Genomic DNA, 15,684 nt, shown 5'->3' on the forward strand with positions numbered 1-15,684 from the left:
AGCACAGCATCTTCCAGTTTGCTCCTCTTTCTGAGCCTGCAGAGCTTGTAAACTCCTCTGCTGTCCAAGGGTTCCCCCAACTTTAACCCCTCAGCATCCAGCCAGTGCTTTTCCAGCTGCTCAATATTCCCAGAGCTCCCAACTACAGCTCAAATGCATTTAAAACCCACCTAGAGCTGCAGTTGCTCCACACTCCTTGGTGTCCTGAGGTCTAATGAGATGATAAAACTCAATTCTTCACAGGAAAACAACACAGCAAAAATCCTGTGTCAGAGAATTCCCTGGATCTGGGGTGGGAAAGGAGCAGGGAACCAGTAACTCTGCTCTGGGTTGATGGAAATAGTTCCTCTGTCAACAAGCAGCAGCTAAATCAACTGGATATTACTCTGAGGCAACTGGAAAGCTCCAGGATCCTTTCAACTCCAGGGGGGTTGTGTTTTTAGGATGATCCTGGGCATTTGGGCTTTTAATGGAGCCCAACAATTCAAGTCACTTCCATTGGCTCTGAGTGTGAAAAGATCAGGAAAACAGGAGGCTTCAAATCCCTATTACAGAGGAGACCTGGACATTTTGTCTCCTGCCTGAATTTTGGACAGCTGCACATGCTGCAGCATCAGCATTCCCCAAATTTCCTGAAGTTTTGTCACCAGTTTGAATGAAGGTAAAAATCTACCTTCAATCCCATTTGCTCCCAGTCAGTCCAAGCTGCTCCAACACTGGTTGCAGCAATTCCTCACTCCCTGTGACCAACTTTTCTTGGAAAGGGACATTGCACCAAGAGGCAAGGAATAAACGGGATATTGGGAAGGAATTCCTCACTGTAGACCACTTTTTCTTGGAAAGGGACATTGCACTGCACTGGGCACCAAGAGGCAAGGAATAAATGGGATATTGGGAAGGAATTCCTCACTGTGAGGGTGTTGAGCCTGCTCCATCCCTGGGAGTGTTCCAGGCCAGGTTGGATGGAGCTTGGAGCAAACTGGACTGGTGGAAGGTGTCCCTGCCCATGGAGCTGGGTGAGCTTTAAGTTCCTTTCCAACCCAAACCAGTCTGGGAATCTATGAAACTCCAACATGCTGTGAATGGGAAGGAAAATGGTTTGGGAATTTAATCAGCCCTGGATAATTTAAGTAAGGTCTCAGCATTTCACTCACTACTAGACAAGTTCAACCTTGGTCTTCAGCACCAAATCTCTCTTGCTCTCTGTTCCACAAACTCTCCATGAAGTTTCCTGGTCCCCAGAGTTCATCCCAATACAGGAATGTCTCATTCCTTACTGCCACAGCAGCTTTGAGATGATTCCCAGCCAGACAGGACTGCACCAGCTGACAATATCCATGACTTTTTAAGGTTGGAGAAGACCTCTAAGGTCATCAAATCCAACCTTTGCCCAGGTACTGGTAAAGTGATGACAACCACATCCCTGTGAGCTCCTCAGGGCACTGTCCTGGCACCAATTGTGGTGGTAAAGGAGAAAATGATGGAATTATAAAAAGAACTGTTGTTTCTTGGTGTGATCTAGAGAATATCAACATGTATAGGACTTCAATCCAGGATATCAGGACTTAAATCCAGGATTTCAGGACTTAAATCCAGGATATCAGTGAAATGGAGCTTGGCTCTTCTTCCCAGAGAAGAAGAGTGTCCACATGTCCAGCAAGAGTCCACAGTGCCCTAGTTTGGTGGATTTGGAAGAGTTTGGTTGAGTTTGCAGCATTTAGTGAATAACTGGACTTGGTCTTAGAGATCTTTTCCAACCTAAATGATTCTGTGCTTCTCCTGCCCCAGGAATTGTTGGGAAGGAGGAAAATCACTGCAAATTGCACTCAGCATCTTGACTATCAGCAGAAGATACTTCCACCTGGTGGTTCCAGCTTGGCCAGACTCACCTGCCTCCAGCTCAGGGAGCTCAGGGGGGAAAAGGTGTCCCAGCAGAAGCTCCACAGAGTTATTTCAGCCTGGCAGGAAGCATCCAGGGGAAGGAATGTGTGAGTGTCTGCTGGTCAGGGCAAGGAGGAGCATGACAAACTGTCCCAGGAATGTTTGCAGAGTGCCCAGGTCGGGTAAGGATACACAGTGAATGCCATGAAAGTTTCCAGCTGATGGAAGAGTTTGCTGGTTGTATAAACCCAAGCATCGAGCTGGAATTCAGCACAGCTCCTGGAGCTGCTGGATTCAGGGAATCTGCTGCCCCCTTCATACTGCAGCTGGTTAGGACCAAAGGGAAAGCACTTCGGGAAGAATTACTAGGGAACAGCTCAGAATGATACAGTCAAAGGAATACAGGGAAAAAAATGCTGCTCAGGCTGGATCTGAACCAGCTGATCATGCAAACAAAACCCCTTTGCCAAACCCATAACAATAGGCACCAACTTTCAGCATCCTGTGACTCCACACATGGATATTTTCCCCTCCAAAATCCTTATCCAAACAGCAGCTCCAGCTGAATCCATCCCCTGGCCATGCCCACAGCCACAATTCCAGGTCACATCCCTTCCTACGTGTTTGCTTCTGCATCTGCCTGCAGGACACACCTTTTGCCACATGGACAAGTCAAGACTGGCTTGGCCCAAGCAGCCACAGTCATGGTCTGTGCTCCCAAAAATTAGGTACAGCCTGTTAGGTCCTGTAATCTCCTTCCACCAATTTTCCCTTCTTTTAACAAGGGAAGGCTCATTGCCTTCCCAAACCTTGTGTTTGCACCCTGGAGACTCTCTGGAGCCATGGGGCAACTTGACCTTTGCAATTCCAGATGCACTGAGCTCCATAAAGGTTGTTCCTTGCAGAGATGATCTCGGTGATACCTGAAGAGCTGAAAGCCCTGAGAGCTCTGTAAGGGTGTGAATGACACGTGGCAGTTTCACACCAAGTGGCTCCAGTGGAAAATTCCTGCAAGGTGTAAATGGAGAGGCAGATCCTAGATGGCTAAAAATCCCAGTAATTCCAAAGAAATGGGTTTATCTTCCCTCAAAAAATGGCATCAATTGATTTACATATGTTTAAGCTATATGGGAATTACTATAGGTTAGAATCCTAGAATGGTTTGGGTTGGAAGAAACCTTAAAGCTCATCCCATTCCACCCTCTGCCAGGGGCAGGGACACCTTCCACCAGCTCAGGGTGCTCCAAGCCCCATCCAACCTGACCTGGAACACTCCCAAGGATGGAGCAGCCACAGCTTTCCAGGACAAATTCCCATTAGCCACACTTATCTCTCATAAGGTTCATATCCAAGGTGGGTGAAAATCTGAATCCCAGAGAAATCCTCCCAGCAGAAACATTTCCATGGCAGCACAGAGACTCAGGGATGGTGTCTGCTTTCTTCTCCAGCAGCTGCTCCTTCTCCATCCCAGGCAGCTTGAAGAGAGCAGCACATTCCCAGAAAAACCACATGTATCTTCCTTGCATTTCCCTCCTTAACCTTTCAGGAAAAGGATGGGGGGGAGAACCCAGTTAGCACTGACATTTCCCAGCTGGAATGTGAGTTCTGCTTTTCCTAGAAGAAAGGAAAACCAGGCACAAGGCACTTAGCAAGTCCTTTGCATTCCCTATCTGGGATTACTCTGCCTTTGAGCACTGAGCCAAGAAATCAGGTGCTGAAAGGCAACTTCCCACAGGCAAAATCCTGACAGAATCCAGGGGGCAAGGAATATCCAACCAACATCCTGCCCCAGCCATGCAGATTCCTGCCAGATTCCCTCTGTGCAGCTTGGCTACCCAGGAGATGAGCCTAGAGCAGCACAAACAGAGTTCTGCTCCTAAAAATATGCAAAGAGTAAGATTTCTAGCAAGGAAAAAGAGGGAGAAATCCAGCTGGAGGTAGTGACAGCACTGGGAGGGGGAAGCAGCATGAGCTAATCCCACAGCAGGGATGAAAATCTGGGACAGAGGGTTGTGTTTTGCCTTATCCTAAGGGATACCAGAGGTCTTGGAGGCTTCCCATCCTATCCCACTAGATGGCAAGAGTCCCCCTGCTAAAGCAGAGCTCTGCCAGCACCCACTGTGGCCAGGGAGGAGGGCCAGGGAAGGACTTGAGGCCCTGCAGAGCTCTGAGCAGACAAAGCTGACCTCCCTTTCACTGCTGCAGGATCTATTTTGAGGTGCTTTGTCCAAAGCAAAGGGAGAGGAGGAACTGAGCAGAACAAAGGTGGCTGTGGCAGGAGGAGGATGCTGGAGGACACTGAGAGATGCTGGAGAGCACTGAGTGAGGCTGGAGGAAAATTAGTGAGGCTGGAGGACACCAAGGGATGCTGGAGGACAGTGAAGGACACTGAGGGGTGCTGGAGGACACCAAGGGAGGATGGAGGACAATAAGTGATGCTGAAGGACACCAAGGGATGCTGGAAGACAGTGAAGGACACTGAGGGGTGCTGGAGGATACCAAGGGAGGCTGGAGAACATGGAGTGCTGCTCTCCTTTCCTCCCAGGCCAATCCCTCCTCAGCCTGAAAAAACCTTCTGGAAACAGTTGGTGGAAGAGGTTTTTGTGCTGATTCACTGTGTCAGGCAAAGGACATGTCCTGGCAGGGACAGGCTCTGCTGGGGGCTCTGGGCCAGGCAGGAGCTTGAACAATTTGTTAAGGATGGAGGCTCCAGTTGCTCAATTTGTAGGCCAGGATATGAGGTCTCCACAGGTCAGGGAAGAGAAGGAGCTACTGGCGAGGGTCCAGTGGAGGCCACAAAGGTGATTTGAGGTCTGGAGCATCTCTCTGATGACGAGGTAGGAACTGGGTCTGGTTAGACTGGAGAAGACTCAGAAGAGATCCCATCAATCCATACCAACATCTCCCAGGGGTCTCCAGAGGATGGTCCCAGACTCTTTCCAGTGGTGCCCAGTGACAGGATGAGGAGTAATAACCATAAACTAAACCACAACAAATTCCACCTCAACCTGAGGAAGATCTTCTGCCCATGGAGGTGGCAGAGCACTGGGACAGGAGCCCAGGGAGGGGGTGGAATCTCTGTCTGGAGACATTCCAAACCCACCTGGATATGTCCCTGTCACCTGCCCCAGGTGGCCCTGCCTGGGTGATCTCCAGAGGTCTTTTCCAACCCCAGCTGTTCTGGGATTCTGGGATATGGGATGCAGAAGGGAACAGCTATGTAGGAGATGCTTTTCAACCCCCTGTGCCTGATCTCATGGTTTCATTAACATCCTCCCTGTCTGTGGGAGCTAAGGACACACAGCTTTCATGGCAGGGGATGCCCTAAATTCCCTGGGATTATTGCCTTCCTCTGCCTGTCCATGGCAACCTAAAGATTCCATCTTTGGGAAAGAATCTGGCACTGTTGGAATTTGGTTTGCAAACCAGTGCTGGAGTTAGCAGCAGAAGAGAATTGCTGGTCAAGTGTCCTACAGGAGACCTAGGAATAAAACCCACCTGAAATCTGTAGGCTTAAATCCTACCCTGCACATTCTTTGGAGCAAGGAATATAGAGTTGGTAATTTCCAGGACCCTGGAAAGCATCTGGAGTTCAGGAAAACCAGGCCACAGAGGTACCAGACAACACCCAAATACACTGAGGACACAAGTTGCTGAGATGAAGGCTCCAAAAAGTACTTCCAGCAACACAACTCACTTAGTATTTAAGAAATAACCAACCCAAAGACCTTCAAGCAGCAGCAGGTGACAAAGTCACTGCCATCCCCTCATTCTCTAAGCAAAGGTGACCTGAGAAGCAGCTGCCAGGGGCAGGTCCTCACACAGGGACAGGGACACAGCAGCTCCTCACGAGGCTCATTTCAGCTCTCAATGAGCTTCATGCATTATTTGCTAGCAACAATGGCCCAAACAATGGGCTGAGGACAAGGTGTCCCTGGGCTGACACCCCATGGGGTCACTGCTGTTGGCTGCAGGGACACAACCCCTTTTTTTTTCCAGGCCTGTGCTCCCCAAGGAGCCTTGTGCTTTCTCCCTCCTCACCCTCTCCATCACTCCCTGCCTTTCCCATGGACATAGCTTTGTCTCCCAACCACTTCTTCCATTAGGGGCCACTATCTGAGCATCTTCCACCCCCAAACCCACCCCAGCAAAGCTGAGAGTGCTGCAGCTAAGAGGCCATGAAGCCAAAAGCTTTGGTGATGTTCCTCTCCTCGTTCCAGGTCACTGGGATGGGGCAGAGAGCAGTGCCCTTCCCTCCCCTCTGTGCTCCCTGCATGTCTTCCCTGTGCCTAATGCACCTGGAGAAAGGACAGGGGGAATGGGAGAAGCAGGAGAAAGAAAACAAAGCATGTTAATGCAGAAACACACACAAACACATCAACATTCCCTTTGTGCTTGGGCAATCTGAGCCCAGGAACAGGCACAGAGTGAAAACAGGGATTGCTAAAGCTCTTAAAGGAATCAGGTTTCTTCATTCAGGGCTGGCATGGAAAGGCTCCTTGTGTTTTTCCTCCTTTATGTGGAGTTGCAAGAAGAAGATGGGGAGAGTTTTCTCCTCAGGAGATGTGACAAGTTTCTTCCTCCTATTCCAGAACCCTTGAATAACCTTTGGGTAGGGAAAAAAATAAAGCAAAGCAAAAAAAAAAAAACAAACCCAACAAACCACCAGAAAAACAGCCTAAAAAAAAGTTTTACCAACTGGGTAAGAAAATAGCCACACACCAAAGGTTCATAGAAATCCCTTTTTTTTTTTTTTAATCAGGGAGAAATCTGCTTTCAAGTAAAATGAAGAGTTTTAAATAAAACATAAATTAACCCATCTGAGACTCAGACACTGCATGGCTACTCTAGCAGAAACACATGGGATTCCAGTTCCCCTTCCTGGAGTTTCTGGGACATCTGAATGATTCTGAACCAGAAATAAAGGAGTAAAAAAGCAGTGGCTTGTGTCACTATGAGGCTAAAGCTTCCAAGACAAAAGGAGCAACTGTCACAATGAAGCCAAACTGATTGGAGCAGTTTTTGGAAGCACAGCATTGGGTGCAAGAGATTTTCCTTCTCCATCCCAGTCCTGATTCCAGAATGGAAAAAAAATTAAAAATCAGCTAAACCATCCTCAGGGGGTGTTTTCTTTCAGCTAAACCATCCTCAGGGGGTGTTTTCTTTCTGCTTTTTCAAGCCCTGCACTAGCTTTTCTTTGTCTGAGACTCAGAACTGAGAACTGTTATCAATCCTGGACTCTGGAAATGAGAATCCAACCAGTTCATCTCATTCACCCTAGGATTGATTCCACACCTCACCCAATGGGTGAGAACTCACATTCATTCCCTTCCCATCCCTACCTGGAGCTGCTGCTGCTGCTCAGGGACTGACCACAAGCTCTTGCTTGTCCCATTACACACCAAAGTGCAATCTTGTAACAAAGGGAATTTTTGGCAGGTATTGTCTAATGAGACTAAGCCACCTTGACCTCATTTTCCTACTTGGCTGATCCCACTCTACAAATCCACTTCTCCATTGCTTCCGAGGGGGATAAAAAAAAGAAAAAAAAAAAAAGGAGGAACCCTGAGGCAAAAATGGCTTTTTTTTGTTTTGTTAGTGGAACAAGTCCATGAGAAGTTCTCCATGCCAACATTTCATAAGGGGCTTGGGATCTTCTGTGCAGGGAGAGGCTCCTGGACCCAGAGGGCACCGGAGGTGCCGCGCAGGGTGCGGCGATGGATGCGTCGCAGCCTCAGCAGGTAGAGCAGGATGGACAGCAGCACCACCAAGAAACAGGCAAAGAACAGGTAGTGATTGTAAACGAAGGAGAAGCTCCTCCAGTGGGAGTGGCTGCCACGGAAGTTTTCTTGCTGGATGTCTCTGGGAAGTAATAAAAGGATAATGGGTGAGAGAGGTGGATGGAAATTGGCTCAGCACAGAGTCATGGAGCCTTTTAGTACAAGGCTATGCAAAGCATTGGTGGAGGGATTTCCCTTCCCTTTCCCTTTTCCCTTCCCCTTTCCCTTCCCTCCTCCTTCCCCTTCCCTTTTCCCTTCACCTTCTATTTTATTTTTCCCTTTCCCTTCCCCTTCTCTTTCCCCCCCTTCCCTTCTCTCCTCTCCCTTTCCCTTCCCCTTTCCTTTCCCTTCCCCTTCTCTTTTCCCTTTCTCTTCCCCTTTCCTTTCCCTTCCTCTTCTCTTTTCCCTTTCCCTTCCCCTTCTCTTTTCCCTTTCCCTTCCCTTCCCTCTTCCCCTCCCTCTTCCCTTCCCCTTCCCTTTCCCCTCCCTTCCCTTCTCTCCTCCTTCTCTCCTCTCCCTTTCCCTTTCCCTTTCCTTTCCCTTCCCCTTTCCCCTCTCTCCCCCTTCCCTTTCCTTTTCCCTTCCCCTTTTTTCCTTTTCCATTTCCTTTTCCCTTTCCTTTTCCCTTCCCCTTTTTTCCTTTTCCCTTTCCCTCCCCTTTCCCCTCCCTTCCCTTCTCTCCTCTCCCTTCCCTCCCTTCTCCCTTTTCCCTTCTCCTTTCCCCTTTCCTTCCCCCTTCCCTTATCTCTTCCCTAACCTTCCTTCTCTTCTCCCCTTTCCCATTCCCTTCTCTCCTCTCCCTTCCCTCCCTTCTCCCCTTTCCCTTCCCCTTCCCTTCTCTCTCTTCCCTAACCTTCCCTCCCTTCTCCCTTTCCCCTTCTCTCCTCTCTTCCCTAACCTTCCCTCCCTTCTCCTCTTTTCTCTTCCCTTCTCCCCTCTCCCTTTCCCTTTCCCAGTCTCTCTCCCGTACCGGAGCGGCAGGAATCGCGTGCGGTACAGAATAGCTCCCAGTGTCCACTGCACCTCCTTGTCATACACCTGCAGAGCTGTTTTCAGGTTGCTGTAACCCACAGGGAAGGAGAAACCACTGTGGAACACTTCATACATCCAGGCTGACTTAAAACACTGGTACCTGGGGGAAGAGTGGGACGAGGTCAGGCAGCAGCTGCAGCATCCCAAAGGATGAGGAGCACAGTTAGACACACAATCCTCAGGTTTTATCCACATTTCCAATAATTTTGTTTAATGGCTGGTTTGGAAATAGCCTTTGGCAGCTCTGCAGGGGTGAGGAATTTGCTGTCCAAACACAACTACTCACTTCAATCTGTGCAGATCAGCATGTGATGCATAAAGGCCACGGTCAAAACGTTCCCGGAGCACAGACCACTTAGTGCCACAGTAATCCTGCAGGGAAATAAAACCATAGGGAAAAGGAACATTGCAGCTTTGCTCCTTCCTTTAGGAGGCAAAAATGCCACTAGGTATGATGCCCTGAAATTCCAACAGGTGGAAATAAAACAGCTTCCCTGGCAGTGCCAATAAGGGAAACCACAGATTTCATGGTGTTCTCTGGAACATTTTGATCCACACGTGGAATTTGTGGTTCAGTTAATACTTGTGGTTCAATAAGTATTTGTATTCAATGAATACTTGTGGTTCCATGACTATTAGTGGTTAAATTAATACCCAGTAGCACTTAAAACTCTTTAGGAGGTGCAAAATAGCCAAGTGGTGTTAGGGTAGTGACAAATTGGCTTATTCCTCTGCTTCCTGTTGGGGTTTTACTTCCAGCGGCCTCAACTGTGAGAGTAACACCTGGAAAAGGGGCACAAAATGTAGAAATCAGGAGGAAAAGGATTTTTTTCTTCTAATAATTAAGGCACTCCCATGAAGCAGCAAGGGGTGGAAGCAACATGGATTTTCCCATAGTCAGCAGTTCCTGCTGGAAATTGATACCCCCAAATCCCATTCCCTCTCCAGGCAATTTTACTGTTGAGTCTTAAACCTAGAAGAAAATCCAATCCCAGAACCATGGGATGGTTTGGGTTGGATAAAACCTTAAAGATCATCTTATTCCAACTATAGGTAGGGACTCCTCCCACTAACACAGGTAGCTCCAAATCCTATCCAACCTGGCCTGGATGAGGACCAGAGATGCACTGAGCTAGTTCACTGCAAGGAAAAGAATTTGGGATCTTGAAAAGAAAAATTTTTCCTGTAAGAACCTTTGCAATAAAATGCAACTAGAGAGGAGAAAATGGACCTGCAGAAGACTTTACCTTTGCAGCCTTGGTGAATTTAGCAGCGTTGTAATCTCCTCCCATACGTAACACGTCCTCTGTGCAGTAGTAGAACTCTGAGAAACCATAGAACTCACTGTTCTGGAAATGCACAGCAGGTTGGTAGACCCCATTGAGGGATGTCTGGGTTTCATTGGTCTTGTTCATGAAGGGTTGAAGGATTTCCCTGCACAGGTGAAAATCTCCTGTTCCCCTTAAGTACAGGACCTGTCCATTCTGTTGGATCTCGTCCTCAGCATCCAGGGGCAGGCAGGGGTCCAGGTAAGGGGAGTCAGAGCTCAGGCCAGTCTGTCTGCCCAGCACTCTGTGGGAAAGAGGGAAAAACCACATGCAGGTCAGAAACACAATCATTGAGGTTGGAAAAGTCCTCCAAGATCATCAAGTCCAACCTGTGACCCATCACCACCAGAGCACTGAGTGCTACCCCCAGTCCTTCCCTGGACACCTCCAGGGATGGTGACTCCACCACCTCCCTGGGCAGCACATTCCAATGTCTAAATGTTAAGCCACAACAGCATCACCCAAAGCATCCTCAGCTGAAGAAGCCTCAGCAGTGCTCGTGGCACGTGTGGAAATGCAGTTTTATGTCAGGACAATTCACTACATATATGAGTGAGGGAGTTATGAGGCTAGTGGTGCATAGAACACACATCAGATTGGTTTGGCCTGGAAGGACCTTCAAATTATCCAGTTCCACCCCCTGCCATGGGCAGGGACACCTTCCACTAGCTCTGGTTGCTCCAAGCCCCATCCAACCTGGCCTGGAACACTCCCAGGGATGGAACAGCCACAGCTCCTCTGAGCAAACTGTGCCAGTGTCTCCCCACCCTCACAGGGAGAATTTCTTCCCAATATCCCATCTAAATTTCCCCTCTTTCAGTCTGAACCCGTTCCCCCTTGTCCTATCACTCCAGTTCCAGAGGAAGAGTCCCTCTGCAGCTTCCCTGGAGATCCTTCCTTCCCTTCAGACACTGAGGTCTCCACACAACCTTCTCTTCTCCAGGATCATCCCTACTTTGCTCCACCCCTGCCATGGGCAGGGACACCTTCCACTAGCCCAGATTGCTCCAGCCTCCATCCAACCTGGCCTGGAACACTTCCAGGGATGAGGAATCTACAACTTCCCTGAAGAAACCCCATGGAGCTGAAGGCAGGTACCTGTTTTTGAGCACTGTGCTGGCAAACAGACTCTCCTCGTATCTCTGCCGAGCTGCATTCCCTCCAAATCCCAGGAATGTTGCCACGTAGACCCTGTACACATGCTCAGTCTGATGAGCATCACAGCCAAGGTTGAACTCTGCCAGTAAGTTCTTGGCTACTTCCTCCTGCACCAACACAAGCCTCAAGGTTAGGTGTCCACAGTATCAACCAGACCCTAAGATGAGTTCTGGGCACAACTTGGTGGCTTTGACATCCTTAACCTTCACTCCTTCCACATCTCTTTTTCCATCTCATAGATCCACATGGAATCCCAGAATCATGGAATCTTTAAGGCTGGAAAAGACCTTGAAGATCATTGCCCCAACCCTGGCAATGTTCATTCCAGGTTGGATGAAGTCTTGAGCAACCTGCTCTGCTGGGAGATGTCCCTGCCCAGGGCAGGAGGTTGAGACTAAATGATCTCTAAGGTTCATTCCAACCCCTAAAATTCTATGACTCTCTGACCACCACCATGTCCAGCACTAACCACATCCCCCAGTGCCACATTCCCATGTTTTCTGAGCACTCCCAGGGATGGTGATTCCACCCCTGACCTGGGCAGTCTGTGCCAGGGCTGGACAACCCTTTACCATCCAAATATTCCCTCAGGGATGATCATCTCCCATACAATTTGTGAAGGAGCAAGAGATCAGCTGCATTAGAGAGCAGAAGGTGTTCACTGCAGAGAGCTGCACTGTCACTACTGAAGGGATTCCAAAGATCAGGAACACTCCTGAGGTATCTTCTCCCATGAAAAAACTGTGTTGTGGCTCCTGAACAAAATGTGCCAATCCTGACTGATCTAAACTGATGGCCAGGACAGGTTCCATAACCAGTATTCCCATTTTACTTCCAGTGATGTTGAGATGGAGCCACACAACACTCAGCAATTGTCTGCAACTCTTCCCACTCCCAGTTCATCTCTGCCTGGCACAATCTGCTCAGCATCTAATTCCCCCAAACCTTTGTTTAACAGCCCAAATGATTTGTTGCACCCTCTGTGAGTGGTTATTAACAGCTGTAATGATGCAAACTCATCATTGCACAGGGAGAGCTGAGAAAATCAACATATCCATCACTGTTACACTCCACTGAGAGCCCAAAGTTGGGGATTTTTATGCTGTTGGTGCTTTAGATAATTCTCAGTTGATTTAACAGGAAGTTTGGCTTAAAAAAAACCCACAAAAATCAGGGTTTGGTTTAGAACTCAGTGGATTGGAGCAATTTATGGTCCATTTCAGATTTGTATTCATAAATCTGCTTCCTACACCAGCTGAACTGTGCTGAGGGTGTAGGTGAATTCTACCCAAGTTGCACTGTCACCCCCAAGTCCTCTTAATTCAGTTCAAGCAACACAACTGAAAGGACAAAAATCACAGCTTATATAAGTCCTTACATAAGAACCACCACAAAATTTGGGTTTCTAAGCTCCAAAATGCAGTTTTGTTAAGTATAACAGATGGAAAACTTGCACATGCACACACACACAAAGAACAAAACTTGAAAATGGGTAATTTGAGTGATGGAAATCAACTTTGGGATGAAGAAAACACAAATGAATTGCTTAGCTGGTGGAAGCTTCGTGTTTGCCTTCGTCTCCTGGGGATGGGATGGGATGGGATGGAGGACTCAAACCAAAGGGAACAAAAAAGGAATCTGCACAAAAACAAACAAAAAACAAAACCAAAAGGCAAAAGAGGAAAGTTGCACAGATAATAACCTGCTCTGAAGAGGCAAAGCTTACAGTTTTAGGGACTTCGTAGGCAATCTGCGTGGACACTCCACCCATATCCAGGATTCCCACGGTCCTTCTGCGTAGGATGGACTCTCTGCTCTCACTGCCTGGCACCTGCACCTCTACCACGGCCTCAGCCTCTGCAGGGACAGGCACAGCAGGGCTGCAGGGCCAGGGGCTGAGCCCCAGGCTGAGCAGGCAGCTCCAGGGATGAGCGAGGGAGGGAGGGAGAGTTTCGTGGGCCAACAGGCAAAGCAGCACATGCACAGGCAGCAGGGACCAGCAGCTGCTTGACAGCAGAGCTGTACATACAGCAGTCCTCAGCATCAGTCCAAAAAACTTGCAGTCCCCAGCATCAGTCCAAAAAACTGCTGCAGGGACCAGCATCAGTCCAAAAAACTTGCAGTCCCCAGCATCAGTCCAAAAAACTGCTGCAGGGACCAGCATCAGTCCAAAAAACTTGCAGTCCCCAGCACCAGTCCAAAAAACTGCTGCAGGGACCAGCATCAGTCCAAAAACACAGCTGCAGTCACACCAGTCCCCAGCATCTATCCAGAAACACACCTGCACACACACCAGTTCCTAACATATCTGAATACACACTAGTCCCCAACATCTGTCTGGAAACAGACCTGCAGTCACCAACATTTGTCTGGAAACAGTCACCACCAGCTATCCAAAAACACACCTGTACACACAGCAGTCCCCAACATCAGTCCAAAAACATAACTGCAGGGACCAGCATCAGTCCAAAAACACAGCTGCAGTCACCAGCATCAGTCCAAAAAACAGCTGCACACACAGCAGTCCACAGATTCAGTCCAAAAAACTTGCAGTCCCCAGCATCTGTCCAAAAAACAGCTGCAGGGACCAGCATCAGTCCAAAAACATACCTGCAGTCTCCAGTATCTGTCCAAAAACACACCTGCACACACTACAGTCACCAGCATCAGTCCAAAAACACTCCTGCAGTCATCAACATCTGTCTGACAACACACTAGTCACCAATATCTGTCTAAAAACACTCCTGCAGTGACCAACATCTGTCTAAACACACACTAGTCCCCAACATCTGTTGGACAACACACCTGCACACACACCAGTCCCCAACACCTGTCTGAAAACACACTAGTCCCCACCATCTGTCCAAAACCAGTCATCAGCATCATTCCAAAAACACACCTGCAGTCACCAACATCTGTTGGACAACACACCTGCACACACACCAGTCCCCAACACCTGTCTGAAAACACACTAGTCCCCACCATCTGTCCAAAACCAGTCATCAGCATCATTCCAAAAACACACCTGCAGTCACCAACATCTGTTGGACAACACACCTGCACACACACCAGTCCCCAACATCTGTCTGACAGCACATCAGTCCCCAACATCTGTCCAACACACCTGCAGTCCCCAACAGCTGCCCAAAAACACACTTGCAGGCACCAACATCTATCTAAAAACACAGCTATAGAGTTCCCAACATCTGCCCAAAACACACCTGCACACACACCAGTCCCCAACATCTGTCTCAAACCACACCAGTCCCCAACATCTGTCTGAAGACTCCCCAGCTGAGAGCACAGGGAATCACCTCAGGTCCCTCCCAACCCCCCTGAGAGCTCCTCACCATCATCTGTGTGCTCAAATCTTCCAAGGACAAAGTTGATGCCAATCCATGCATAGACTCCTACAAAGCATAAGGAAACAGGTTGGGATATTCCAGGAATATCATCTTACAAACACAGAGAGATTTTTCTCTATGGAGTTAAGATATATTATTGCTCATGTTATAGTATAGAAAATACTTAGGAGTTAAACACTCCTGAGAACTCAGTAAAACCTGAGGAGTGACTCTAGTTCTTCTCTCCCGGGTCAAGGCTATGAAAAAAGGCTTAATTAAGTGTAGTAAAGACAGTTTGCTGTGTTAATTTACCACAAAATGAAGCTCATTGGCTTTCAAAGTGATTTTAAGTGACTTGAGCACATCAAAATTTTCCTCCCTTACAAACCATTTCCCCCTGCAAAGCTTCTGCCACCAAGAGCTGTGCCTTATCCTTCCCCACAGCCAGAGAAGATAGACTGAAATTCCTCCTAAACCCAGAGAAGTTATTTTCACTGCTAATTACAAAACACCAAGCCAAGTTAGAAGATCCCAACAGCTCATCACCTCCACACTCCATATGTTGCTGCTGAGCAATGAAGTCTCTCAAGCAACCCAGAATTGTATAAAGCAACAGAAAAAAAACCCAAAGCTGTACCATGAAAGTCATAAACATTCCAAAGAGAACTTTCCCAAGGTTATCCTACCTTCCTGCTTCCCTGAAATCACCTCTGCATGGGAGTCTGAGAAGAGAAAATCAAAGTGCACAGGGATGTCAGTGAGGAGATCCTCAAGTATTGCCTTCTGCTGGCTGCAAAGTGACAGGGAAGGGGTTAGAAAAACTCAGATCCCCCCAGGATTGCTGTGCTGAATGCCAAAAAACTGGGCAAGAAATCACCTCTCGGGCAGAATCCTCATCCCTGCAGTGCACAGGATGTAGAGAGGAGTCTCTTTGTGCTTGGCACGTGGCACATGTTCAGCAGCAAAGCTCAGCAGGGGAGAAATGTAGTCACTGACTTGGTCAGGAGAGTTGGCAAACTCTGAAATGCCTGAGGAAACAGAGGAATGGGCAAGTGAATAACTCCAGTTTGGGCTTTTCCTGGGACATCTTCAAAAGCAACAGGCAGAGAAGTGAAGAACCCAAAGCCAAACATGGTGCAGAGCTCCAGGCTGGGACAGAGT

General features: G+C 48.3%; 1 protein-coding gene across 1 annotated transcript; it reads right to left on the bottom strand.

Annotated features, from left to right (window-relative positions):
* Nucleotides 1-7,517: 7,517 nt before the first annotated feature.
* Nucleotides 7,518-15,551, bottom strand: ENTPD4 (ectonucleoside triphosphate diphosphohydrolase 4; the record flags this gene model as incomplete). Its single annotated transcript, XM_009085215.1, has 9 exons — nucleotides 7,518-7,743; nucleotides 8,632-8,793; nucleotides 8,980-9,065; nucleotides 9,941-10,265; nucleotides 11,120-11,286; nucleotides 12,906-13,036; nucleotides 14,530-14,589; nucleotides 15,210-15,313; nucleotides 15,401-15,551. Coding segments are annotated over 9 exons (1,412 nt in total), but the record flags the coding sequence as incomplete, so codon positions are not given.
* Nucleotides 15,552-15,684: the final 133 nt, after the last annotated feature.

Source organism: Acanthisitta chloris, unplaced genomic scaffold (genome assembly GCF_000695815.1).
Source record: "Acanthisitta chloris isolate BGI_N310 unplaced genomic scaffold, ASM69581v1 scaffold9172, whole genome shotgun sequence".
In the NCBI taxonomy this organism is placed as follows: Eukaryota; Metazoa; Chordata; class Aves; order Passeriformes; family Acanthisittidae; genus Acanthisitta; species Acanthisitta chloris.